The sequence below is a fragment of the Eleutherodactylus coqui genome, chromosome 12 (genome assembly GCF_035609145.1).
Source record: "Eleutherodactylus coqui strain aEleCoq1 chromosome 12, aEleCoq1.hap1, whole genome shotgun sequence".
Lineage (NCBI taxonomy): Eukaryota > Metazoa > Chordata > Amphibia > Anura > Eleutherodactylidae > Eleutherodactylus > Eleutherodactylus coqui.
The window spans coordinates 81,929,370-81,956,804 of NC_089848.1; the positions used below are offsets into that span (position 1 = coordinate 81,929,370).

At 41.4% G+C, this 27,435-nt stretch overlaps 1 protein-coding gene across 5 annotated transcripts in view; it reads left to right on the top strand.

Moving 5' to 3' along the window:
- The window catches only part of DGKB (diacylglycerol kinase beta), a 432,907-nt gene that overhangs the window by 104,647 nt on the left and 300,825 nt on the right, over window positions 1-27,435 (top strand). For 2 of the 5 annotated variants that reach the window (XM_066585569.1, XM_066585570.1), the window contains one exon: window positions 936-946. The exons of the other annotated variants lie outside the window; for them this stretch is intronic. In XM_066585569.1, coding sequence (XP_066441666.1) covers window positions 936-946 — 11 coding nt within the window. The remainder of the gene's footprint in view (window positions 1-935; window positions 947-27,435) is intronic. 5 annotated transcript variants of the gene reach the window in all.

Sequence of the window (27,435 nt, forward strand, 5' to 3'; positions counted from 1 at the left end):
TATCTATCTATCTTATATCTATCTATCTATCTATCTATCTATCTATTTATCTATCTATCGCATATCTATCTATCTCATATCTATCTATCTATCTATCTCATATCTTTCTATCTCATATCTATCTATCTTATATTGATCTATCTATCTATCTATCTATCTATCTCAAAGCTCTCTATATCTCTCTATCTCATATCTATCTATCTATCTATCTATCTATCTCATATCTATCTATCTCATATCTATCTATCTTATATTGATATATCTATCTTTCTCATATCTATCTATCTATCTCTCCTCCTATCTATCTATCTATCTATCTATCTATCGCATATCTATCTATCTCATATCTATCTATCTATCTATCTATCTATCTATCTATCTATCTATCTATCTCATATCTTTCTATCTCATATCTATCTATCTTATATTGATCTATCTATCTATCTCATATCTCTCTATATCTCTCTATCTCATATCTATCTATCTATCTATCTATCGCCTATCTATCTATCTATCTATCTATCTATCTATCTCATATCTATCTATCTCATATCTATCTATCTTATATCGATCTATCTATCTATCTATCTATCTATCTATCTATCTATCTCTCTATCTCATATCTCTCTATCTTATATTGATCTATCTATCTATCTATCTCTCTCATATCTATCTATCTATCTATCTATCTCTCTCATATCTATCGATCTATTTATCCTCCTATCTATCTATCTATCTATCTATCTATCTATCTATCTATCTATCTATCTATATTTGATAGTGTTTTTAACAATCCTCAGCCAAGTGTCTCTCTATTCAAATAGATTACATCAAAGTAAGCCTATGTTCATATTGTTCAATACTTGTTAAAAACACAATCAGAAAAAATATTAATCTACCCCAAGAGATGTGATCTGCACCTCCTGTCCCCCTAGATGTACCACAGGTTGAGAACCTAGAAATCAGTATATATAGCTCAGTGCTGTTTATTGGCAGACCAATGACTGTCCTTTTATCTTCTTCCCTATTTATAATCTACCCACCATGTGAATCTGCAGACGAGAGCTTAGTTTGTCAGATGCAGCAGAGCAAGTGATCATGCGAGTCCTATTAACCTCAAGAGTTATCACAGTACCCGGAAGAACCAGATGACACTTTCAGCTCTGCTACATCTGTATTAATATCAAATTTGATTCCCCTCTAATACATAGTAATTGATGTTTTTTTGCATGCGGACTGCGTGCTCTGCTTTACATAACTCCACGAAAGACACAAACAACAGATCGATACTTCACTGTTCTGCAACTTTGCGTCGGAGATCTGGCACGGATAAGGTTCTAAAATTTACTTATCTGAGCAGGCGATTTGCTAATCACGGTTAAAGCTCTGTTTTCACTTAATTCAGTTTCAGTATTTATTGACAAATCCAATAGAAATCAGTCTGACAATGTCCGAGATGATGACATATCCCACCCCCCACTGTCAGCGAGACGTGTGGCGTGGGGCTCAACGGGGGCCGCCGGTGAAGTCATGGGGGCGGCTTGATTAAATAAATACGTACGTGACACGCACAGCTTGGCTTATCTGGATTTCATTGTGTCCTATTGAAAGAGAAAAAAAAACCCTCGTCTTAAGGAGGAAGTCATTGTAATTCCTAAATCGTATTAGTTTTCTAAATGTTTTTTTCATAACCAACAACAGACATATTCTGGGACTCTGTTAGGGCGTAATTAACAAGATAGAGACAACGATTACAAGACGTTGTGTTTTCTGTCATGAGACGGGAGTTTATTTTTACTTGGCCGTCTATATTATAAGGTTGGCATATCAGTGCCAAGTGAAAGGATATACTTCTGGGATCCCCTTTGATTTATTAGATCCCTTTTATTGCTATATTGTTATAGTGGTTTTTTGCCAGGTTGTCCCTTCAATTAAAAATGAATGCAAAGCCGAGCAGATTGCTATGCTAACTAGTAGCGTCTGTGTGGGCTATTATGTGGTTGGTCATGTAGGCCTTCCTATGTATGCTACAATTGTACTGGCATGCCAACTGCAACTGGAAAGTGGGTCCAGGGTAATGACACAATGTCATCTCTGGTCCATGTGAGTGCAGCTGTGCCGCATGTGCTGCCATGTCGCACTGGGTGCCAACCTGTACACTTGTCTGTGTTCTTGGCTTTGGCCATAGCGGATATGGAGAACATAAAGAAGATGTTACCTGTTGGGAATGGTCGTGAGAAAATGTTGGTGTTGTGCAAGGGATCCAATGGCAATAGAGATCAAGAAGGCTTTTGAATGTTCATATCTCCCATTTTGTGTACTCTTGGGGGTCTAGCATTGCAACATTGCATGCTGGGAAATATAATAGAAACTTATTTTGGGCTGACTGGGTCCAGCTGAATCCTATTGGCCTGGATATTTTTATATCTGATTTGTAAGATAGGATTGTAAGTGCCTTGGCTTGTCGGATGGGCTTGGTCAGAGAGATATGTAGGTTAGTCGGCCCCCTTCCCTGGTGGTGTTCTAGACTTTGAAGGCTATTGGGGACCCCTCATGTACACTGCTTAGCAGTGGCTTGCATAACAGAAAGAAGATTTCAAAGCATTGTATCGATTCCCTTCAGAGTGGTGTTATTCTCCTGTGTAACCCCTCAAGGATCAGGATGTATTGGTCCTAAAGTACCAGACACTTTTTAAGGATTTTGCCCTATTTTTTTTCTTTAGCAACCAAAGTTATTTTTGTTGCGCTTTTTTTTCTGTGACATATAGGGCTATTTTCTTATATCTTTTTTCACTTACTTTTTTCCATTTTTTTGTTTTATTAGAGGTAAAAAGTAGAGATGAGCGAGTATACTCGCTAAGGCACTTTACTCGAGCGAGTAGTGCCTTAACCGAGTATCTACCCGCTCGTCTCTAAAGATTCGGGGGCCAGCGCGGGTGACAGGTGAGTTGCGACGGGGGGGAGAGAGGGAGAGATCTCCCCTCCGTTCCTCCCCGCTCTCTCCCGCCGCTCCCCACCTCCCGCCGGCCCCCGAATCTTTAGAGGCGAGCAGGGAGATACTCGGCTAAGGCACTACTCGCTCGGGTAAAGTGCCTTAGCGAGTATACTCGCTCATCTCTAGTAAAAAGCTAAAAAATGATTTAAAAAAATGTATAGTTTATTTTTAAAATTAGTATATTTATGCTAAGATAAATTTGGGAAATATGGGAAAGAGTTCCTCATTTTGTTTTTCAGGAGTTTTTATATATAATTTATATAGTCTCGGATTACAGGGCGCATATGACGGTTTTGGTTGACATTGGCAGTGGGTCATTTTTTTTTTTAATGTATGTATTTTTATTTTATTCTGTAATTTTTTTAAAAACTTATTTTGTAACAATTTTTTTTTAACATCCAAGCCCCCCCATGGCGTCATATAAGACCTCTAGGGGTCATTCACATTTTCTTTTTCGTAATTTTCCACTGTAGCCGGGGTATCTATTAGAGCCACATCAATAGGAGCCCCAGTCACAGGTGAAAACGTTCCACTGTAGTGACATCAGTCACTAACAGAGCTGATCAGGGTCTGCTAGGTCACGTGATCGCTGGGTCGCACAGTGGAACAAACACTTTCACTTTTTAGTGCATAGCGCTCACTGAGCTATGCAGCTTGGAAAGAAGAAGGCAGAAGAGGTTAAAAAACAACATCTCCATTCTCCTTTGGGTCCTCGGCTGCTGTATATAGTGCTTTCAATCTACTTTAGTTACTCTTTTTAAAGATGTTTGGCAGGACTGCAATAATAATGGCTTATCTTAGCATAGGATAGTTAGGATACCAGTTAGTTGAAAAAGTGGGCCACAATGCTTCAACAATCATTGCGACTATTTCATTGTTTATCCAGGCACAATACCGTACATTTGGTTGTGGCTATGCCTGGTATTACAGAGGTTACATGATACAGCTAATGCTGTAGGTCAAAGTAGAGAACATTTAGTGCAGCTGTTTACATGGGCCTTAGTGGTGGCACCTCTAGTCGCCCGTGAAATAGAGTATTAGAATGACAACAGTCCACAAAAGTCTATTCAGCAGTACTTATGAAAGTCCCTCTGTGTGTCCTTAGTTCCGGGTGTCTTTAAGTTCTATTGTAAAGGAGGAGGCTTACTTGTTCTAAGCTATGCTTCCCTGCAGCTGTACTTGTTGAACCAGAGGCACGAGGACCTGAGGAAACAGCAGACTATAAATTTACAGGAGCATAAGGTATTGAACATGCCCATAGGGCTAAGTTAATGCAGTCCTTCAACTTATTGTGCCTTTAAATTGAGAAAACACCTCACCTTCAGTTGTTGCTTCCTTGTTTCATATAGCAGGAGATCAGTTTAGCAGCGATATACTCACGTCCTCACCACTCGGTCTGGGTGGTTACACTTGACTAAAACATATGATATGGAGGAGAAACAGGACTTGATCTGAGTATTAAATCGTGACTGCTTTTATTGTTGTAGTGCCAGAGAAACAGTACAGAAGACGCGTTTCAGTTCACAGAACCTTGTTCACAGGACCTGAGGAAACAGCAGACTATAAATTTACAAGAGCATAAGGTATTGAAAATGCCCATAGGGCTAAGTTAATGCAGTTCTTCAACTTATTGTGCCTGTAGGGCACGGTACTTCCCCAACTGAGAGGAGATCCTTTAACTCTTTCCAATCCAATTATTTTTTCTCATCCATTCTCCCCAGCTCCAAATAAATTGGAGCTGGTGAGAATGGATGAGAAAAAATACATTTCCCTGCACCCTCCTGAACTGACAGAGTTCAGGAGGGTGCAGGTGCTCACTGCACCGTGGGGGGAGGGGGGGGGCCTGCTTACCTGTCCAGCGTCTTCCGCATTCTCCCTTCTGCCTCCCGACTCGGCGATCATGTGACCGCTGGGGTCAGGTGGCATCCAGCGGTCACATGATCGCTGAGCCGGGAGACAGAAGGGAGAATGCGGACGACACCGGACAGGTAAGCAGGCTCCCGCCTCGGCGTTCATGTGACCGCTGGGGGTCAGGTGACACCGGCGGTCACATGATCACCGGCCGGAATCTCCGTGCATTACATAGCGCTAATTGAGCGCTATGTAATGTGTAAAGGAGAAGGCAGAAAGGGTTAAAAACCATTTTTGCCTTCTCCTCGGGGGTCCTCGATGAGGACCAGTGCAGGAGTGTATCTGCACCCGATGTGTTTGATGATCGGGTGCAGATGCACTCCTGCACTGCAGTGTCGGGCCTGCCCCGACATCGGAGCTGTGGAGGGAAATTATGATGTCAGGGCAGGCCCGACATTGGATGGGAAAGGGTTAAGCCGCACACACTCTCTCACACTCTCTCATCTGCTCTCTTTCTGTAAACTCGTCTGACATAGTGCTCCAAAAACCATAAAATAACAAACATGACCCCCCTTTTACAATCTTGCTGCAACTTCCAGTCTTTAGAAACTGTAGGAAGGACAGCTCTGGAGCACATACTGCTTCTCTAATGAGTGAAATGCTGGGCAGATATTTGTATTATTTGGTGGTTTAGCTTTTGCGCTAGTGACTAGATAGGAATAAGGCTCAATTCACATCTGCATTAGGGCTTCAGCCATAATTCAGTTTCTCTGCTCCGCTTTTGGAGAAGAGAAAATGGATTAAAATGGAAATAAACTGATCAGTTTTTTCCCCCGCTAATTTCAGTAGTTTTTTTTTTATAAAACGGAAAGCTTCCCGTTTGCTTTTATTCCGTTTGGTTTCCGTTTTTTTAACCAGTGCAATTTGCAGCAGCAAACCAAACTGGAACCAAACAGAATGGTATAAAACCCCATAGACATCAATGGAGGAAGAAAAAGTATTAATTCCTCTTCTCTGCTCCAAAGATTGAATGACTGAATTATGACTGAAGCCTTAATACTGATGTAAATTGAGCCTGAGGCCTCGGTCACACAACCGTTTTTTGGTCCAATCTGCAGACACGCTTGCGATCTGCAGATCTATAGACCAAATGCATCCCAATGCGATCGGTCACATGTCCGCTTTTTATGCGGATATGCGATCAATTATAGGACACAACGATTCGCAGAACGCGCCTATCTGTATTCTGCGCATCGCTGTGTTCCATATATGCGCTCAATGAGGTCGGCGGCAGCAGCGCTGACCCCATTGAGAACACATACTAAAGATCGTTCTCCTCTGCCACAGCTGTAACAGCTGTGGCAGAGAAGAACGATGTTTGCCCATTGAATTCAATGGAGCCAGTAATACAGCCGGCTCCATTGAAAGCAATGGGCTGCCAGCGAGCGCGGGATGAATTCTCGGGAAGGGCTTAAAAATTTAAGCCCTTCCCTGAAAATCATCCTAAAGTGTGAAAAAAAAAAGTATACTCACCTTTTCCCTGCAGCCAGAGTTCAGCCGCGGCCAGCTGGCAGTTCTCCTGAACTGCTCTGTGTAGTATTCAGCAGGCGGGGATTTAAAAACCCCGCCTGCTGAATGGGCTGCCTCTGATTGGTCACAGCCCTCACCAATCAGAGGCAGCTCTCACTCACCCATTCATGAATTCATGAATGAGTGAGTGAGTGCTGCCTCTGATTGGCTGAGTGCAGGGACCAATCAGAGGCAGCTCTCAGCTGTCATTCAATAGCTGAGAGCTGCCTCTGATTGGTCCCTGCGCTTTCAGCGAATCGTCGGCCCCGGTCACGCGATTTGCGGATTCGCATCTGTTATTCGATCCGCAAATCACGGGAAAAAACGCCCGTGTGACCGAGGCCTAAGTATGTAAGTATTAAGCATATACAGTATATAATGTTTTATTTAGAATATGGGAGCAGTCCTATAACAGACCAGATATCCTGGATTTGCAAGGTAGCGTGTAGGTGGGATCTTCCACTTTGTTCCTCTATTAACCCTTTCCAAGCTACTGATTGAGGTCTGAAGACATTATGATTGAAGTCTGTACAATTTTCCAATGTCGGAAGAAGTCTGGCAGGGTTTTCTTACTGTATATTGCTGGCCACTCTATTGTCGGGGGGCCTCTCCAGCATGTCCCATACTGCAGTACAGGCTCTAGCCAGCAGATGGCGCAATTGTATAATGGCAGAAAGAGAAAGCCCCCTAGGAAACCCAGAATCCAAAATTGGATTGCAAAGGGTTAAAAGGGTTTTTCAGCAATAAACTATTGTTGACATATCCTCAGGATAGGTCATCATTAGTTGATTGGCTGAGGTGCGCTGCTCAGGATCACTGACGATCAGCTGATTAAAGTGACAGCACCATACAGTACATTGCATAGTGACAGGCCCTGGTACTGCAGCTTCATCCCATTCACTTGAATGGGATGGAGTTACTCTGTGGCGATTACTGATGAACATGACATCACTGGCCTCTTCAATTGAAAGGGTGGAATCTGCTGTGGATCTATAAAATGGTGTGGATCTGCATCAAAATCTATCACATCTGCATGCACCCTAAAGCCTCATTCACATGAGCTTGTTGACCGCACGCGGCCGACAATCACAATAAAGAAGAATAGCCATGATCAAATCCCAAAATTAATTAGCATTTGCATAAAAACGCTTGTGTGAATGAGGCCTTAAGGTGAACTCATATGTGACTGATTTATTGCAGAAACTTATGCAGTTGTCCTATTCATCTGAGTGGGGCTTCCAGAAATCAGTGCACATGCTCATTCTCCTAGAGGTTAGACCTTCAACTATTGCTCTTTTAAGAGCTGTAAATTAATAGTGGTTAATCCATTTTCTTACCTAAGTAAGAAAAAGGACAAGTCGGGTGTGCACGCATAAGCGACGTGAGGACCCGTTACCCTGCAACCAGGAACCGAAACCTTAATCTGGTGCCAAACCAGACCAGGCCTTTAAGGAAAACATTGCCAGGCCCTTGTAGAACTGATTCAGCTAGAAGAACATCCTTTCATCATGGTAGCTAGAAGTGTAGCGACTGTCTCAGCTGGAAGAATACCCGTTCACATACTAAATACGGGAGAGTCACCAATTTAACTTAAAAAGTATTATCCAGTGGCACAAACTTTGCTTCTACTTGCAAAAGATGTTCTTACCCCATCTAGTGTGGAAGTGCAACAAGCCACACAATATCAACAGAGATCACCTTCTGAAAGCCACACCCCCTGGTGGTCAGATTTACAGGTTGGCGATGATGATTTAAAAGGTCGAAGGAGTAGTTCAAGTAGCTCAAAAATGTAATTCTGCCTTTAGAAAGTATCCATTAGACTTTGGGAGAGCCAAGGATGTATGCCATACCATACCAACTGATAAGAAAGATACTGGCTAATTCCACCAGCCATGTATCAACCAGTTAAAAAATTAATAAAGAAAATGAAAGAGACTAAAGTGATACAAGAGAGTCATAGCCCATGGGCAGCACCCATCGTGTTAGGTAAAAAGAAAGATGAAAGCATCAGATTCTGTTTAGACTACCGAAAGCTTAATAATATTACACACAAGGATGCTTTTCCTCTGCTTAGAATCGAAGAGTCGTTGGCAGCCTTAGACTCTGCTGCATATTTCTCCACCCTGCACTTAACAAGTGCCAATGGCTCAAGAGCACAGAGAGAAAACGGCCTTCACTATCCCTGGATATTTTGGACATTTTGAGTTCAATAACATGCCCTTCGGATTTTGTTATGCTCCTGGCACATTTCAACACCTCATGGAAAGATGCTTTGGACATAAAAATTTTAAAGTGCTTCTTTATTTGGACAGTGTCATAATTTACTCAAAAACCTATTTGCAACACCTGGCGGAAGGGTTTGAAATCCTAATTAAACGTGGATTAAAAATTAAACCTTCCAAGTGCCACCACTCAAAACCCAAGTGCGCTATTTAGGCCACATAGTGACCTCTGAAGGTATTAGACCTGACCCTGAAAAGACAGACATCGTACAGAATTGGCCAACATCTAAAACTATAAAGGACATGAGAAGCTTCCTCGGATTTGCGGGATACTACAGGCGGTTTATCCCGAATTTCGCAAGAATAGCACAGCCCCTACAGGAACTGATTAGGGGATGCTCCGAAGAAAAGATGAAAAGAGCCATTTATATTAATTGGGAACAAGAACAGGGAGATGCATTTCAGCTACTAAAGAGTAAACTCATTTCCCCTCCAATACTGGGATATCCAGATTATAGTAAACTTTTTCGGCTGTACACAGATGCAAGCCTAAAGGGATTAGGAGCAGTTTTAAGCTGAGTACAAGATGACAAAGAGAGAGTCATTTCCTTCGCAAGTTGTTCACTCAAAGGAGCAGAGAGAAATTATCAAAATTACAGCTCCGTCAAGCTGGAATTCCTAGCCCTCGTGTGCACCATCACTGAAAAATTTAGGGACTATCTATATAGCTGCTTCTTCTTTTGTGGTGTACACAGATAACAACCCCTTGGCTCACTTGAATTCTACTAAGTTGGGAGCGCTTGAGCAGAGGTGGGCCTCAAGGCTGTCCAGTTTCAATTTCACCATTAAATAGAGATCAGGCAAGAAAAATGGAAATGCTGATGCCTTATCCAGATTTCCCATGGCTAGAGATTCTTCTCGAGAAGAGGATAAATGGGAAGAGATTGAAATGCCCAATTTATGCACCACTAAAGTCCAACAAAATGCTATCCGAGCCACCAACACCACCAACAATCAACCCGTTAAAGAGAAACAATGGATTGATGCTCAAACAGATAGCAGAACAATGGGAGAGATCCAAGAATTCCTAGTATATGGTACCCTTCCTTCAAGGATCAAAAGAGGAAAGACTGATCCTAAATTCCATAGATTGGGGAGACAACAGAAGAGGTTATTTGTAAAGAGGCCTCATATACTGAGGAACAATAGACCCTATGACAGGAAACAGAGTGCACCAGTTCCTAATTCCTAGAAGAGATGTACACTTTATTCTAACAGTGTATCATGATCAGTTTGGACCTTTTGGAGTGCATAAAACAGAATGTACTATCTGCAGAAGGTTCTACTGAATAGGAATGGGACAGGATATAGAAACATGGTGCCTAGAATGTGAAGCCTGCACAAAAAGAAGATTGAAGAAGCCTGACGAAAAAGCTCCACTATATCCAATAGTGACTAAGCAACCTCTAGAACTTATAGCTCTAGATCACCTTAGAATTAGCAGAGTAGGACCGGTTGTACCTACGTGTTGACCATAATCGATCATTATACGAAATTCACTGTGGCAGTCCCAGTTAGATATGTGACAGCTAAAACCACTGCTAGTATACTGTGAAAAACTTTTTGGTCTCACTACATTTAAAGAGGAACAGCAAATCATTATTAGAACCCCAGAGGACCTGAAGGGGGCCTGGAAAAAGATGGATATCTCTTCATTTGACATCTGTTCTTGGATGCCAGTTGAAAACCAACAACCAATTCCTCAGCTCGCGAAACCAGAAGGCTGGAAGATCAGCTCCAAGTTTAAACCATCTAGAAGCACCCAACTGCTTAACAACTAACTAAACTAATGTTTTTACATTTAATGAACAAAACATCCATCAGGCTGACTTTTTCGAGACACTGCTTTCTACCCCGTTCCCCTTATTCTCTCTCCCAATTTTTAGGAAAAGAGAGCTACCCTGCATTATTTGCGGAGGCCTTACCAAAGAAGAATAGCAGTGAACAACATCGATAGATATGCCAGAGACTTGTGAGTTAAAGCCTGTTCTCTACAGTGAAACTAAAGGCTCTGGGGGAAACAGGACATTAGTCAAGAGATATGATTACTTACCCTCCTGCTGTTTTGGGGCCAAGAATGTCTCTCCCGCGCGCTCTTCTTCTGTGCTGATACGCGTGGGACGGGGCCCCCGACCAATAGGACAGAATTGTTTCTAAAAATCTTGAATTAAAAAGAGATGATGTCAGCTCCTGATACAAAGGGGTGGTTTTGAAGAAATATGTTTTGGTCAGTGTTTGAAAATGTTTGGCAATGTTTCAAATTTTTTGATAATTTACCTATAATAGATACAAACTTTTATAGTATAAAAGTCTTGGTGGTCTACCTAAAACTCATGGAGTACGTCCGACCACCCCCCAAACACACAGGTGGAGAGTGGCATCTTGGACGAACACTTGGCTTGTGCAGACTAGTTCGGGCACCGAGGAATTTGTCTTATATATACTGGCCCACCTCCCACTTGGGTTTCCTTGCAATGTTCATCTCGCCACAAGAAGTGGCAAGATCTGTAAATAGTTACTTTTTGGTCAACGAACTGAGCTGTCAAAAATCAGAAGAATCACGGGTTGGATTTAGTCCCTTAAGAAGCTTTAAATTCATACACCATGGCTAATATTAGATATACGTCCTTCAATGTAAGAGGGATGAATGCTCCCCCAAAAAGAAATAAAATATTACCCCTTTTTTAAAAAAGCTAAAATCTGAATAGGTGTTCCTACAAGAGACTCACTTGAGACACAACCACATACCCACACTCCCTTCCTTTATCTACAACCAATGGTTCTACAGTACATATTCTTCTGCTTCAAGAGGAGTGTCTATTGCAATAGGTAAAAATATACCATTTGTCCCAACACTTCAGAAAGTAGACCCTGGTGGCAGATACATCTCCCTCAAAGGCACGATCGGTAATAGCAAGGTTATAACCAAACAGGAGAGAGGACCAGCACACAGGAAACTTAGCAAAAGATGGTCTTCTTTATTCCCCAGTACAATGCATAAAAACTGTGGTAATAGCAAGGTGTCATCGCCAATCTATATGCCCCTAATTGAAATCAGTGCCCATGGCTTATTCGCACTTTGACAAGATTCACAGATTTTGCAGGGGGACTGATAGTGGTAGGGGGCGATTTTAATCTGGTACTGGACCCCTCTAAAGACAGTACATCAATTACACCGTCAATTTCATGTAAGCAGACCCGTAGATTAAAGGGTGTTCTGTCTGAATTAAATCTATAGGATGCATGGAGAATATTACACCCTGAAGATAGGGAATACATTCACATCTCCCACATATACAAGACCTTTCATAGAATCGATAACCTCCTAGTGTCTGGCAAGCACATCCAATGCGTCAATGATGCAGATATTGGCCCAATCACAATTTTGGATCATGTGCCAATATCGGCTTCCATCCCCATGTACAACCTTCCCATCAGAGAATGGATTTGGCACCTACATTGCACTTTGATAAGTGACAAAAAAACATTGCTCTGCACTAACGGAAAAATTAACAGAATTCTTTAAGCTAAATGACACTCCTGACATCTCCAGACCAATCCTTCGGGAAGCAGATAAAGCTTTTATCAGAGGAGAACTGATAGCTTTAGGTTCGAGGGTAAAGAAACAAAGAGAAAATGAGGTCGATTACCACAGATCTCTAACCTAGAACAACTTCATAAACACTCGTTAAAGAAGGACACACTACAAGTACTGAAGAGCCTTAGAGACAAACTGAAAAATGTCCTTAGCATAAAAGCAGCTAAGGACATTTCTGCCAAATCTAAAATATAGATGCATGGTGACAAAAGATCAAAAACTATGTCAAACCTCATTAAGAAGCAAAAAGAAAATGTGTTATACACAAAATAAAAACATCATCGGGCAACACTGTAGAATCCACGACCAAGATTGCTGTAGAATTTGAAAAATTTAATAAAAAACTATACGACCTTACCAATAACATCCAGACAAAGGGAAACGAATAGAGATGAGCGAGCACCAAAATGCTCCAGTGCTCGTTACTCGAGTCGAACTTTCAGTGATGCTCGAGAGTTCGTTTCGAGTAACGAACCCCATTGAAGTCAATGGGCGACTCGAGCATTTTTGTATATGACTGGTGATTTGCTAAGATTTTCACAAATGAAAACCTTAGCGGAGCACCAAAGTCATGTAAAAAAACACAGAAATGGATAGGGCAGGCGAGGAGCAACATGCAGGGCTGCATTTCGGGCTCGGAGGTCTCACTATTAAGCCACAATAGTGGCAAGAGTGAGAAACCCCCCCCTCCCGCACTGTCAGCATAAAGATCGTTCTCCTCTGCCACAGCTGTAACAGCTGTGGCAGAGAAGAACGATGTTAGCCCATTGAATTCAATGGAGCCGGCAATACAGCCGGCTCCATTGAAAGCGATGGGCTGCGGCGAGCACGGGATGAATTTTCGGGAAGGGCTTAAAAATATGAGCCCTTACCTGAAAATCATCTTAAAATGTGTAAAAATAAAAAAAAATGTATACTCACCTTTCCGCTGCAGCCGGAGTTCAGCCGCGTCTGGCCGGCAGTTCTCCTGAATTGATTTCTATAGTATTCAGCAGGTGGGGATTTAAAATCCCTGCCTGCTGAATGAGCTGCCTCTGATTGGTCACAGCCTCACCAATCAGAGGCAGCTCTCACTCACCCATTCATGAATTCATGAATGGGTTAGCGCTGAATGACAGCTGAGAGCTGCCCCTGATTGGTCCCTGCGCTGAGCCAATCAGAGGCAGCACTCACTCACCCATTCATGAATTCATGAATAGGTGAGTGAGAGCTGCCTCTAATTGGTGAGGCTGTGACCAATCAGAGGCAGCTCATTTAGCAGGCAGGAATTTTAAATCCCCGGCTGCTGAATACTACTCACAGCAGTTCAGGAGAACTGCCGGCCGGCCGCGGCTGAACTCCGTCTGTCGGGACAAGGTGAGTATATTTTTTTTTTTACTTTTTACACATTTCTGGATGAATTTCAGGGAAGGGCTTATATTTTTAAGCCCTTCCCGAAAATTCATCCCGCGCTCGCCAGCAGCCCATTGCTTTCAATTGAGCCGGCTGTATTGCCAGCTACATTATATTCAATGGTCAGTGCTCGTTTAATCGAGACGAGTACCGCATGGTGCTCGTCTCGAGTAATGAGCATCTCGAGCACCCTAATACTCGAACGAGCATCAAGCTCGGACGAGTATGCTCGCTCATCTCTAAAAACGAACAATCAGATAATATAACGCAAACCTTCATAGAGACCCTTAAATTACCTAATCTATCCGAGGATGACAAGTCTAAACTGCTAAGCCCATTTACCACCTATGAGGTAGGAAAAATTCTTACATCCATTCCCAATGGGAAAAGCCCAAGGCCAGGTGGTCTAGCAGTCCTATACTATAAAACTTTCTCCAAAAAAACTCCTGGTTTTTAAGAATCTCTATAACTCACTCCTGTCAGGCCCGAATCTTCCCAAACAAGCTCTCAAAGCATTTATCACAGTACTTGCGAAAGAAGGGAGATGCACCCCCCCACTGTTAACCCCTTCCCTGCCACAATCTATGTAGATCGCGGCACGTGAAGGGTTAACAGAGGGAGCGCGCTGCCTCTGTGATGTTATTGGGCTCTCGCGATATAATCGCAGAGAGACCGGCTGGTTGCCATGGTAACAGGACGCCATCTACAGGCGTCCTGTATTACCATTGCCTATGATCGCTGTAATAAGCGATAAGGCATTGCAGGAGAGAAGTCCCCCAATGCCTTATCATAGCAATCATAGGTGCTATGCTGTAAGTCCCCCAGAGGGACACAAAAGGTGTAAAAAAATGTTTGTACAAAATAATGTACAAAAAAATGTTAAAAAAAAACTTTTTGGGGGGCTTTTTCTCATATTAGCATAAAAAAATCCCACATATTTGGTATCATTGTGTCCGTAACAACACTTACAATATGTTGGACATGCTTTTTATCCTGTATGGCAAAAAGCATTAAAAAAACGCTAAAAAAACTGAGGCAGAATGCTAATTTTTAGCATTTTGCCTCCCAAAAAACGCAATAAAAGTAATGGAAAAAGCCGTATGTACCCCAAAATGTTACCAATGCAAAATTACAGCTTGTCTCTCAAAAAATAAGCCCTCACCGAGCTCCGTCCATGGAAAAATGAAAAAGTTATAGGACTTTAAATGCAGCAGTGTAGAAAAAAAAAGATTTCCAAAAAAGGGTTTTTATTGCAGAAAAGTAGAAAAACCTAAAAAATATAAGAATTCTGGTATCGTTGTAACCGTACCGACCCGCAGAAAAAATGTACTGTCATTTATGCTGCATAATTGACGCTTTCAAAAAAATAAATAAAAAATCTATGGCAGAATTGGTGCATTTTCTCCCTCTGTGATCAAAAAAAAATCATAAAAGTTTTACAATATAGTCTATGTACCCTAAAATGGCACCAATAAAAACTACAGTTCGCCACGCAAAAACAAGCCCTTATACGGCCGCGTTGACGGAAAAATAAAAAAGTTATGGCTTTTGAAAAATGGAGATTAAAATCCGCTAAAAATCGTTGCGTCCTTAAGCCCAAAATAGGCCATGTCCTTTAGGGGTTAAAGCAAGCTATCGCCCTCTTCTTCAAAAAGTACAAAACTAACTACAACACATAAATACTTCCTTCCTATCTTGGTTGGGAAGAAAAAAAATTATAGCCACTTTTATCCGTCCATACATTTTATACACTTTACAAACAGTCCCAATAGAAGTCCCTGGCCACTTCTTCTCCAGCCTATGTCAGATATTTAGGAAGTTCATCTGGAACAAACAAAAGCAATGGCTAGCTTTCTCCTTAACACAAAAGAAGCAACAGGGAGCAATCCTTATATCCAGATGGATTTCCTTAGTTGATCACAGATTGGAAACGCCTTCATTTAACCTAGAAAGATCTATGATGGACCAAGTAGGACAATATATCCTTTGGACCAATAACAATTCTTTATACAGAACACAAGCACTCCGCCCGATACAAGAGGCACAATCAAAGTCATATGCTCCATTAGGTCATAATGCTGTGACCACCACAAATTAGCACCAATGACACCAGGATCTTTAGATCCCTCTATCTTAGTTAACAAACCACTGAAAGCGGTGAATCCATGGACAAAACTTACTTGATAGTTCATGACATTATCAAAGGAGCCAAGATTGATAATCTCTCTCACATTGAGTCACTGTTGCCAGGTAATTCCCTACATTTTTTGGAGACAATGAACGTTTACTCCTCACTTTAAAAAAGTTCAGGCGAAATACCGAGCTGGTCTGAAAGATCCAATGTGGTTTGAAACTCATCTTTCCCTCCCGGAGAGGCTGTGAAAACTCATGACACTTCTCTACAAAAGTTTATTGCTGGGAGCATCCTCTGACAAACCGTGGTTCCTCAGGATGTGGGAAAGGGAACTTGGGGTCACTTTTAATAAAGAAGATACTGGGAGAGTGTTAAATAACTCCCATGGTTTCTCTAAATATGGTTGCATTCAAGAAAATTTGTATAAATTACTAACCCAATGCTATAAAACCCAGTCTCACTTTGTAAAATGAATCATTTACTGACTGATATATATTGGAGATGTGATTTAGCTAGGGATAACCTGCTACACATATGGTGGCACTGCCCAAGCATCAAACCATATTGGCCAAACATCACGAAAAAAATATAATCTGTCTATCCTCCTTCTCATTCTCTCCTGAGGGGGTACTACTCTGGAAGCCCTCAAAACTGTTTAAGCCCTCAAAAAAATGCCCTACTACCATTTTGATCGCGGCAGCAAAACTTCTTATCCCACTTTTCTGGAGTGATAAACAAACGCCTATAGTGTCTCACTGGAAGGATAAGGTATCAGAATTGGCCGCATGGAAGTCTGGTTCAAGAACCTCTTTCCTTGAAATCTGGTCACCATGGATGACATATATAAGGGAACAAACCATATAAATTAACTCATTACAATCCGACCATAGAGGTGCTTTAAATTGATGCATGGTTAAAAATTACCCCTGATGACCATTTCATTAACCCAGTTCTACTTTCTTTGATAGAGTTCCTATTTTAGTTCTTTTTTTTCCTCAGCTAAAAATTTTAACGAGATGCTGCATTACTACTGGACAACCTTTGTCGTCTGAATGGTGCAGATATTTGAGGTATTTGCTCGTACTGCCTCGGACGCGTGAGGACTGAGAACCAGGAGTCCAAAATATTAGGTCGGTGTTGACCTCGTTCATAACTTAGCAAGGAGTAATATGCCTCATACTATACCTAACGTACCAAATCAAATAGATATTTAATTAGATGTTCTCATGAAGAGATCTAGAGCCCCACCTAAATTGCATTGTGAAAGGAAATGCGTATTAAGGAGACGCCTAAGATCGCAGTTACCTCTAGCTAATGAGGTTCCATAGAAAGGCCCTGCGTGGTTTGAACTGTTTGTTATCCTAATTTCCGAATTCATGCCCTGTGTCTCACAATTGTATCGAACTCTAATTCACTGGTCAACATTGAAATTGTTACTGACTTAAAAAGGTCCTAATCTGTAGTATCTTGGTGCACTGAACACGAATATGACCATGAAAGATTTTTATTGGCTCTTGTTTTGAAGATATTTCCTATAGTTCATTTTCTGTGTATCACCATGTAAATTTATCCAGTAGGACTGTAACAACATCCTTACAGTTACACTCACAGTTTGAGCCAGGCAGCAGCCGTGTGCTTACAGGACCTGTGATGTCACCGTCATGTGATCAGTCACTGCCTCTGAGCTCATTACCTCACACCTAACCCCAACATAACCAGTACACCATGTTAACTCCCACAGTACCAGTGTACGTATCAACACCTAATCACTAGTGTACTATATAAAGCCCAGCCGGAAAGGTTGAGGATTTAAAATATTTCAGTTTAGGCTACTGTTACATAGAACAGTTAATATTTTATCCATTTAGTTACAATACCGAACACTAATGCCTCGAAAGTGCGTTAATACCATGGACAATTTTTGCTATATTTGTGGGGAAGTGACATTTGCAAACCAGAAGAAAAGTATCACTTCTCAAGTGAAGAAGCCATATCATCTTTACTTAGGATGCAAGATTGGTGATCAAGACAAGGCTTGGTCTCCGCATATATGCTGTGCTACATGTACAACGCAGCTTTCGCAGTGGTTGAATGGCAAAAGAACGTCAATGCCGTTTGCAGTCCCCATAGTGTGGAAAGAGCCAAACAACCACACAAATGACTGTTACTTCTGCTTGATCCTCCTCTTTCCGGCTGGATAACGAAGCACAAGAAGTCGAGAATACTCTACCCCAACACTCCATCTGCACTGAGACCAGTTCCACATGGTGAGGGACTTGCTATTCCAGAACCTCCAGCAGAATAATCTCTTGATTTAGCTGATGAGGACCAGGGTGAGCCGACCTGTTCTTCTCCTCGTCCGTCAGCATGTAGTGATCCAGATTTTCACTGTGGTGCATCATCAACCCCACACAGAATAACACAGGAAGAACTAAATGACCTGGTTCTTGATTTGGACTTATCCAAGAACAAGGCAGAATTGCTAAGTTCAAGACTCCAACAATGGAATCTTCTAGACTTTTGATTTTTTTACCCCTCTCCTCCTCCAGTCCCAAGGAAATTCTATTAATGATACCACCTCATAAGTTGTGTTTGCTTTCATGTGTTGAGGACCGAGAACCACGCACACGCTTATTTATAGTTCATATAACAGAATCACAAGTAGTTATCACCGATGAGATCGTGCATGGCCGTAGTTTGTTTATTCCGTTACCATGAGGTGCTCATGATCACTTCAAACTCTTAAGTGCAGCTACTGAACCAGAACACAGATGCTGTTTACTCTCAGAAGGAAGATCGCTCGGAAGGTTCAGGTTGGGTACTGGCCATACTGTCAGACCCAGGGGCATACCTAAAGGCTCAGGGGCCCGTGTGCAAAAATTTAGACACAGACGCCGGCTGCAAAGTTAATTTTGCTATTTTTTTTTTGCCTAGTCTAGTAAGGCTTATAATTTAGGCACCTAATTTACCCAGTTTATTGGGGTAAATCTAGGCACTTCGGCTTATACTGGGTCCGCTAATTCTCGAGTATATACGGTATATTCTTTTAGATAATGGCAATATTATACTAGATATATACTTTTACATAAGCGGCACTATTGTAGTAGTTATATTCTTGTACATAGATCATTATTATAGTAGAAATATTTTTGAACATACAAGGCAGTATTATAGTAGTTATATTCTTGTACAGAGAGGCAGTATTATAGTAGTTATATTCTTGTACATAGGAGGCAGTATTATAGTAGTTATATTCTTGAACATAGGGGCAGTATTATAGTAGTTATATTCCTGTACATAGGGGGCAGTATTATAGTGGTTATATTCTTGTACATAGGGGGGCAGTATTATAGTAGTTATATTCTTGTACATAGGAGGCAGTATTATAGTAGTTATATTCTTGTACATAGGAGGCAGTATTATAGTAGTTATATTCTTGAACATAGGGGCAGTATTATAGTAGTTATATTCCTGTACATAGGGGGCAGTATTATAGTGGTTATATTCTTGTACATAGGGGGGCAGTATTATAGTAGTTATATTCTTGCACATACGGACAGTAGTATAGTAGTTATATTCTTGAACATGGGGCAGTATTATAGTAGTTATATTCTTGTACATAGGAGGCAGTATTATAGTAGTTATATTCTTGTACGTAGGAGGCAGTATTATAGTAGTTATATTCTTGTACATAGGAGCAGTATTATAGTAGTTATATTCTTGTACATAGGGGGCAGTATCATAGTAGTTATATTCTTGTACATAGGAGCAGCATTATAGTAGTTATATTCTTGTACATAGGGGGGCAGTATTATAGTAGTTATATTCTTGCACATACGGACAGTAGTATAGTAGTTATATTCTTGAACATGGGGCAGTATTATAGTAGTTATATTCTTGTACATAGGAGGCAGTATTATAGTAGTTATATTCTTGTATGTAGGAGGCAGTATTATAGTAGTTATATTCTTGTACATAGGAGCAGTATTATAGTAGTTATATTCTTGTACATAGGGGGCAGTATCATAGTAGTTATATTCTTGTACATAGGAGCAGCATTATAGTAGTTATATTCTTATATATAGCGGCAGTATTATAGTAGTTATGTTCTTGTATATAGGAGGCAGTATTATAGTAGTTATATTCTTGTATATAGGAGGCAGTATTATAGTAGTTATATACTTGTACATAGGGGGCAGTATTATAGTAGTTATATTCTTATACATAGGGAGCAGTATTATAGTAGTTATATTCTTGTACATACGGGGCAGTGTTATAGTAGTTATATTCTTGTACATAGGAGGCAGTATTATAGTAGTTATATTCTTGTACATAGGAGGCAGTATTATAGTAGTTATATTCTTGTACATAGGAGGCAGTATTATAGTAGTTATATTCTTGTACATAGGGGGCAGTATTATAGTAGTTATATTCTTGTACATAGGAGGCAGTATTATAGTAGTTATATTCTTGTACATAGGGGGCAGTATTATAGTAGTTATATTCTTGTACATAGGGGGCAGTATTATAGTTGTTGTTTTCCTGTTCAGAGTGGCAGTATTATAATATGTATTTTCATCTAGCATGCTACCTATTGTCTTCCAGTCTGCTCCTTTCTTCATGCTCTTTGGCAGAGATGGAAGTGAAACTCCTATATACAGTTTGAACAGCTGAAGTACATACCTTTTAGTGTATACAACATCAGCTGCAAAATCTATTTTTTTTAAGAATAAGATCAGTGCTTTGCTTATCCACGATACTGTGAAGTATTTGGAGTGCACCCAAGGTACATTGCCAAAAGTGCTATCTTTACTACCTCCAAACCTCATTTTAGAAGAAAACATGATGATTCAAGTCAATCAGTCAGTTATTGAATTGAAACTGTGTATCTTTCTTTCAAAAGAGGTTCTGAAACAGCTGGATCTATTTTACACCCTAAGACATTTCCAATAATTTTATTTAGCAATATTTAAAGTGTAATCTTCCTCATGACCAGCAGAGGGAGCTGAATTCATAATTTTCTGTCATCAACCTCCAAATCCTGGTAATTTTTTTTAAGCTATAAAATGTTCTCAGGACTTTAGACGGAGCCAAAAAAGTCAGTGATTTAATATATTTAAACAATAAAGCGTCAACATATTCTATGAAGTCATTACTTTCATCTGTAATTAATTGAAGATTTACAGAACATAATTACTAATGTTTAATTAGTGTTACCAAACTTACAGGCAAGCTAATTAGATCTTACGCTCCATTTGTAATCATTTAAAACTTTTCCATTATATATAATTTTTTATTTCCTAATAGTCACATGGTTTGAAGGTATCGTGCATCTTTATTTAGGTTTTTGGAAATCACTATGTAATTACACCGTTGCTAACAATTGGTTCATTTCATGCAGTTTTTGAGGAGTTATGTTATTAGCAATTCTCTTACAGAATGCTATTTTTTAGAATACTACACACAAAAGGGGAAACAGTATTTCATTATAGACGAGTGTGGATCTTTGACATGGTATCCCCAATAGTTAAAATAAATTGTTAGATCTGAATAATCCCAATCAGGTAACCAAGTATCCCGAACTGGAAAAAGGCAGCCTGAAGGATGCGGGGCAGTTTTATTAAAGGGATTTTAAGCATAGATCATAAATAGTGGATTGGTGGGGCTCCACTGCTCAGGATGCCTGACGATCAGCTGATTGAAGAGGTCACGGTGCTCAGGGGAATGCTGCGCCTCTTTTCAGACCTGTGATGTCACGTTTATTCATCATGTGGGCTGAGAGCAGCTCACTGCCTTTCAAGTGAATGGGTCTGAGCTGTAGCACCACGCACAGCCACTATAGAATGTATGGCGCTGTGCCTGATTTGGATTGAAGTGACAGCGCTTTTACAACTCACTAGTTGCCTTTTAAAACTCACCACTGTTGTGTTTTTTTTTCTAGGCTATTTTTCAAAGTATCTAGAGATATAGGGCAGTGCAGCATTGTGGAGAGCTGTATAGATGAGTGATGAGCTTAAATTGTATTCTATATTGCACGGGCAACCAGCGTAGTGACTGGCAGAGGGTGTAAGCATCGTTGTAGTGACTGGCAGAGGGTGAAGGCATTGGTGTAATGACTGGCAGAAGGTGGAAGCATCGGTGTAGTGACTGGCAGAGGGTGGAGGCATTGGTGTAGTGACTGGCAGAGGGTGGAGGCATTGGTGTAGTGACTGGCAGAGGGTGGAGGCATTGGTGTAGTGACTGGCAGAGGGTGAAGGCACCGATGTAGTGACCGGCAGACGGTGGAGGCATCAGTGTAGTCACTGGCAAAGGGTGGAGGCATCAGTGTAGTGACTGGCAGAGGGTGGAGGCATCAGTGTAGTCACTGGCAAAGGGTGGAGGCATCAATGTAGTGACTGGCAGAGGGTGGAGGCCTCGGTGTAGTATTTGGATGGAAAGATGAGCCTGGTAGCTGCATTCAGAATAAATTGTAGAGGGGATATCAGTGATTGGCAGCTACCCTTGTATGTACAGGCATTCACAGATAACTGTCAATCACTGATAGCTCCGCCCATTGGACTGTTCAACTCAGATTTTGCAGAGGTTTAAATGAGTAAAATACAAGTTCTACTGAATCTTTCCCCATAAAGCTATATATCAATCTGCTCCGCTCCTCTGGCTCTGTAACATCATGCCTGTAGTTTGGACAGCAGTTCAAGCTGAGAGACTCCCTTTAAAAAGTAGCTACACTTTTAACTAACTTTTGACTTGTCATAGAAACATATCAAAAGTATTGATCAATGGGGGTTCTGCTGCTAATACCCTGTCTGGTCACTAGAAAGAGGACGCTGAAGAACCCTGTACCCCCTCAATTGTCTTTGCTACTTCTTGGTTCCTACTGGCAGCTGAAGTGGACTACAGTGGTCTACAGTAAGCACTATACACCTCTATGAGGCCATCTTCAGCTGCCAGAAGGAACTGAAAAGCAGCAAATACAGAAGAAGGGGCACAGTGCTCTGGCGAGTGCTGCGGTCCCCAGGTACTAGTGATCAGCGGGGGTCTCAGCAGTAGGACTCCCTTTGATCGATACATTTGACATGTCTCTATCATATACCAAACATTAGTTGAAAGTGTAGTTACTCTTTAACCTTTTCCAATCCACTGTCTGACATCTATAGACATTTTGATTTATGGCTGTACAGCTCCGATGTTGGAAGACATCCTTCAGGGTTCTCTTACTGTATATTGCCAGCCTCTCTGCTATCGGAGGCCATCCAACGTGTCATCTCATGCAGTACTGGCTTTAGCCAGCAGATAGCGCTGTTTTATAATGGCAGAAAGAGTAAGCCCCCTAGGAAAACCAGGATACAAATTGGATTGGAAAGGGTTAAGGCCTTATTCACATGACCGTATATACGCAACAGTTGTAGCTGCGTCCGAAAATTGCGACCCTCCGAATTATTGGATTCCAATGTATTCATTAAAAAAATTGTGCTGGGAAAAATAGCCCATCGGCGACTGAAAACGACGACTGATTTTACACGGCGCGATAAAAGATAGGTCTTGTCCTATCTTTTGCTGAGATTTGCTGGAAAAAAAGGGCGGGGGAGGGAGTTTAGCTGCATCCAACACTAAGAAAAAAAGACAGCTGTCTCTGTTTAAGCATTAATAGTCATTCTAAAGATTTCTGCCGAAATCCTATGGAAGCCAATGAGAGCTGCCGGAAAATGTAGGTGGGAGAGAGTTTAGCAGCGACTTTGCTAAACTCCCTCCCCCTTCCTTACCCCTCTCCGCTCCTTGCCAGCTGTTGGCAAATGGATGGGGTGGGGGATTAGCACACTAGCCCCCCTCCCTTTACCGTCAGCCGGCAAGGCGTGTAGAGGGACGGAAAGGGGAAGGGAGTTTAGCAGAGCTAAACTCTCCCCCCCCCCCCCCCCCCCCGCCTGGCAGTATCCCGGGCTCGGTATATACTCGCTACACCCGGGCTGTCTGAATGGGCGTATAAACGGGAGATGGAGCAGTGACTTGGTCACGGCTGCCTTTCGTTCATGCGATTTTCAGCCCCGCCGCGGCTGACCAAAAATTGCAGCGCCCATTATGAAGGAGCCCTCAATCAAACAAAGCTTGTTGTTGAAATCAGGTTAATCGTTAAGCTAAAGGTTAATGAGCGTCATTGTAAAAACTGCCGCCTGCTGGTTCATAATACCGTGAAGCTTCGTCATACGCGCAGATGTTCTATTTTCTTATATCTGCATATTGAGGGTATAGTCACATGCTCCATAGACTACATGTGAACCAAAACCTTTTCCACCCGTGGGGGCCAATGGCTGGGAGATTTTGTCAGTATTGCTTTCACACACCGGAATATTCCACAATACGCTGATATTTCACTGGCAAAATCCACAATAAAATCCGTGTGTCTAAACGTGGATTCTGATGTGGAATTACTCACAGATTTAAGACATTTGCAAATCCACAGCAGAACCCGTAACGCATTGCGGAATATTCTTGTGCATGTAAAAACACCCTAAAGGCTCGTTTACACGGGCGTTGAAATGGCGCAGGAGTTAGTTGCACAAAAAAATCGCAACTATCAGTGCGTAAATTGAGAGAGAGAGAGAGAGAGAGGGAAAGAGAGAGGGGGAGAGGGAGAGGGGGAGAGAGAGAGGGAGGGAGAGGGGGAAAGAGAGAGGGAGAGGGAGAGGGGGAGAGGGAGAGGGAGAGGGGGAGAGGGAGAGGGGGAGAGGGAGAGGGGGAGAGAGAGAGGGAGAGAGGGAGAGAGAGAGGGAGAGAGGGAGAGAGGGAGAGAGGGAGGGAGATGACTAGTCAGGTGCAAATCCTCCCTCTCACTCCCTATAATGTTGTTAAGCAGCGTTACTTAAAGCAAAACTACCCCCCCTCCACCTTAGGCCTTGCTCAGATTCGCGTGGTTTTAGCGCAGGATAGACACGTGAAAAGATCGCGGCAATACTGCAATAAAAATAGCGAGAACGGGTGTGAAGAAAAGCGCAATCTGCTTTGAAAATACACATAACTTGACATGCTGCAGATTTAGCCCCTTGAGGGCTCAGTCACACAGGCGCATCGGCGCCCATGTTACTGCACGATAAGACGGCCGCACTGCAGGTGCGGACGACTCTCCGCACCACCGGAAGAAAGAACACATGACCGGCAATGGAGCCCTAGGGATGAAGCCCTTTTTTTCCATTTTTGGTTTCTCCACCCCACTTATATATAAAAAAAAAGAATCATAACTTATTTTTATTTTATTGTCATGGCTGCCTGAAAGCTTGTTTTTTGTGGCATGAGTTGTATTTTGCAATAGTACTACTTAATACATCATCTAATTTACTGAAGAATTTTCCAAAATTTCTAAGGACTCAGTCACACTAGCGGCGATCCACGCGGAAAAACGCCCGCACCTGCCAGAGAAAGAACATATGGCTGGCAATGGACCTGGTCATGCGGATTTTAGAGATGAGCGAGCACCCAAATGCTCGGGTCCGCGTTATTCGAGTCGAGCTTTTCGTAAAATTCGAGAGCTCTACTCGAGTAACAAACCCCGTTGGCTACAATGGGAGACTCGAGCACTTTCGTGTGTGGGACGCCGGGTGCTGATCTCTCTCTCCCTCTCTCTCTATATATTTTCTGTCACCGTCTTCTGACTGCCATAACTTTATCTTTTTTCTTTTTCAATGGGGCTCAACTTTTGTGGAACATCCTGCAGTTTCCATTCATACCATTTTGGAGTACATATGACTTTTTAATTACTTTTTCTAACATTTTTTACTTGGAGACAGGAGTGACCTAAAAAGTGCAATTCTGGTGTTGTGTTTTTTTCTGAAAATGTTCACGTGCGAGATAAAAAAATACACTATTTTGATAGGTCAGATTTTTATGGACTTTTTTTTTTAGTGAGTATTATTTGAGTATAATATATTATTTGGGCATATATTGGTGGCATTAGACACTTTATGATGTTCTTTTCTCTATACGGCATGAGAGCAGTATTTTATAGGCACTATATGGTGGTATTATATTGTCTCTTCAGGGGATATGATTTAGGCAGTGTATGGGGGGATTTTGCACTATATGGTAGTATTTTCTCTGTGTGACAGTATTATAATATTATGTGGGCTCTTACTATAGTATTGGCTCTTTAGAGAGAAATAATAGGTAGGACTCAATTAATAGAGCACTTCATTATAGCACTATATACTCTGTAGTGGTCTTTGCACTGTATGGTGGTCTTATATAGTCTCTTTAAGGAATATTATTTGAGTATTACATATTGTTTGTACTGCCTGTGCATGGTGGGATTTTGCACTACATGGAGGTCTCTTAGCCTCGTGTAGCGCAGAATGTTACGGCAGCAGAAATTCAGTCATAAGCTCTTGCTCACGACCTGAAGGTTGCAAGTTCAATCCCCCCATGGTTCAGATAGCCAGATGGGTTGACTCAGCCTTCCATCCTTCCGAGGTCGGTAAAATGAGTATCCAACTTGGTGGGGGGTAATAAATAAATTACCTGAAAGCGCTGCAGAATAAGTTGGTGCCATAGATATATATATATACACACATATATATATATATATATATATATATATATATATATATATATATATATATATACATACATACATATAACTAGATTTACTGCATAGAACTATATGGTCTTTTGTACTAAGTGGGCTGAAATGACAAGAAAAAAAAACTATTTAAAAACTGTAAGCAGGTAGGGCCTCTAGTTTTTTTGTTGCCCAGGGGTCAGCTCCCTAGGTATGGTAACACGGAGCCCGCTGTACAGATTGAGAATAGCGCACCTATAATTACTGCCGCGTCTTCTTGTTTATGTTATCGCACATTCAGCGTTCTGGGCACATTCATGGCACTTCTGCTGGCTACAGAGGCAGCTATCACATTTCTTAATAAATGTCATCTTTATTGCCATCTCCCTGATTCCAGTAACATTTTAATTAATTCATACTGATTGAATAAATGTACATTTAGACTAGTTTCTTAATGAGGGCACGTTTAGTATAAAGGTTCTACATCATCCTGATATCCTGTGGGTAATTATATCCTAATTATATGGTGAGAAAAAAGAGTCTATAACTCAGGGCAGCTATTGTTCATTGGACCCAATTAAGAATTACAAGCGGATAATAAAAGTTCATGATGAGGTTGACTGTCAGTCAATTTAAAAATCTTTATTGCAATCGAACCTCGGTACAAGACGGGGATCTAACCTGGTTAAGGTTTGCTGTATTTACGGTCAGGCGGCTCACGGAGTAAGGTATCATAGGGGAACACTAGTGAAATAAGCTGACTGACTCTGCAATTAGTCCTCGTTATCGGAAAGGAAAAAAAGATGCTGTCAGCTCAATATGGTCTGTTATTTTATCTGATTTATAGGAAATGGAGGAGGGATCTATGCATAATATGTAATACCAGCCCATTCCTCTATTAGCCATGGAGAGATGCTATAGCCTGAAGCTCTTGCAAAATCTAACAGGGGCCCCCATGTGATATCTATAATACTAGGGGGCTGCACTGAGGCAACATGGTCCAGGTGCTACTACAACTTCTGAACCCCCTATAGCTACCCCCTTGACTATATGCATTATTAAAGGGCT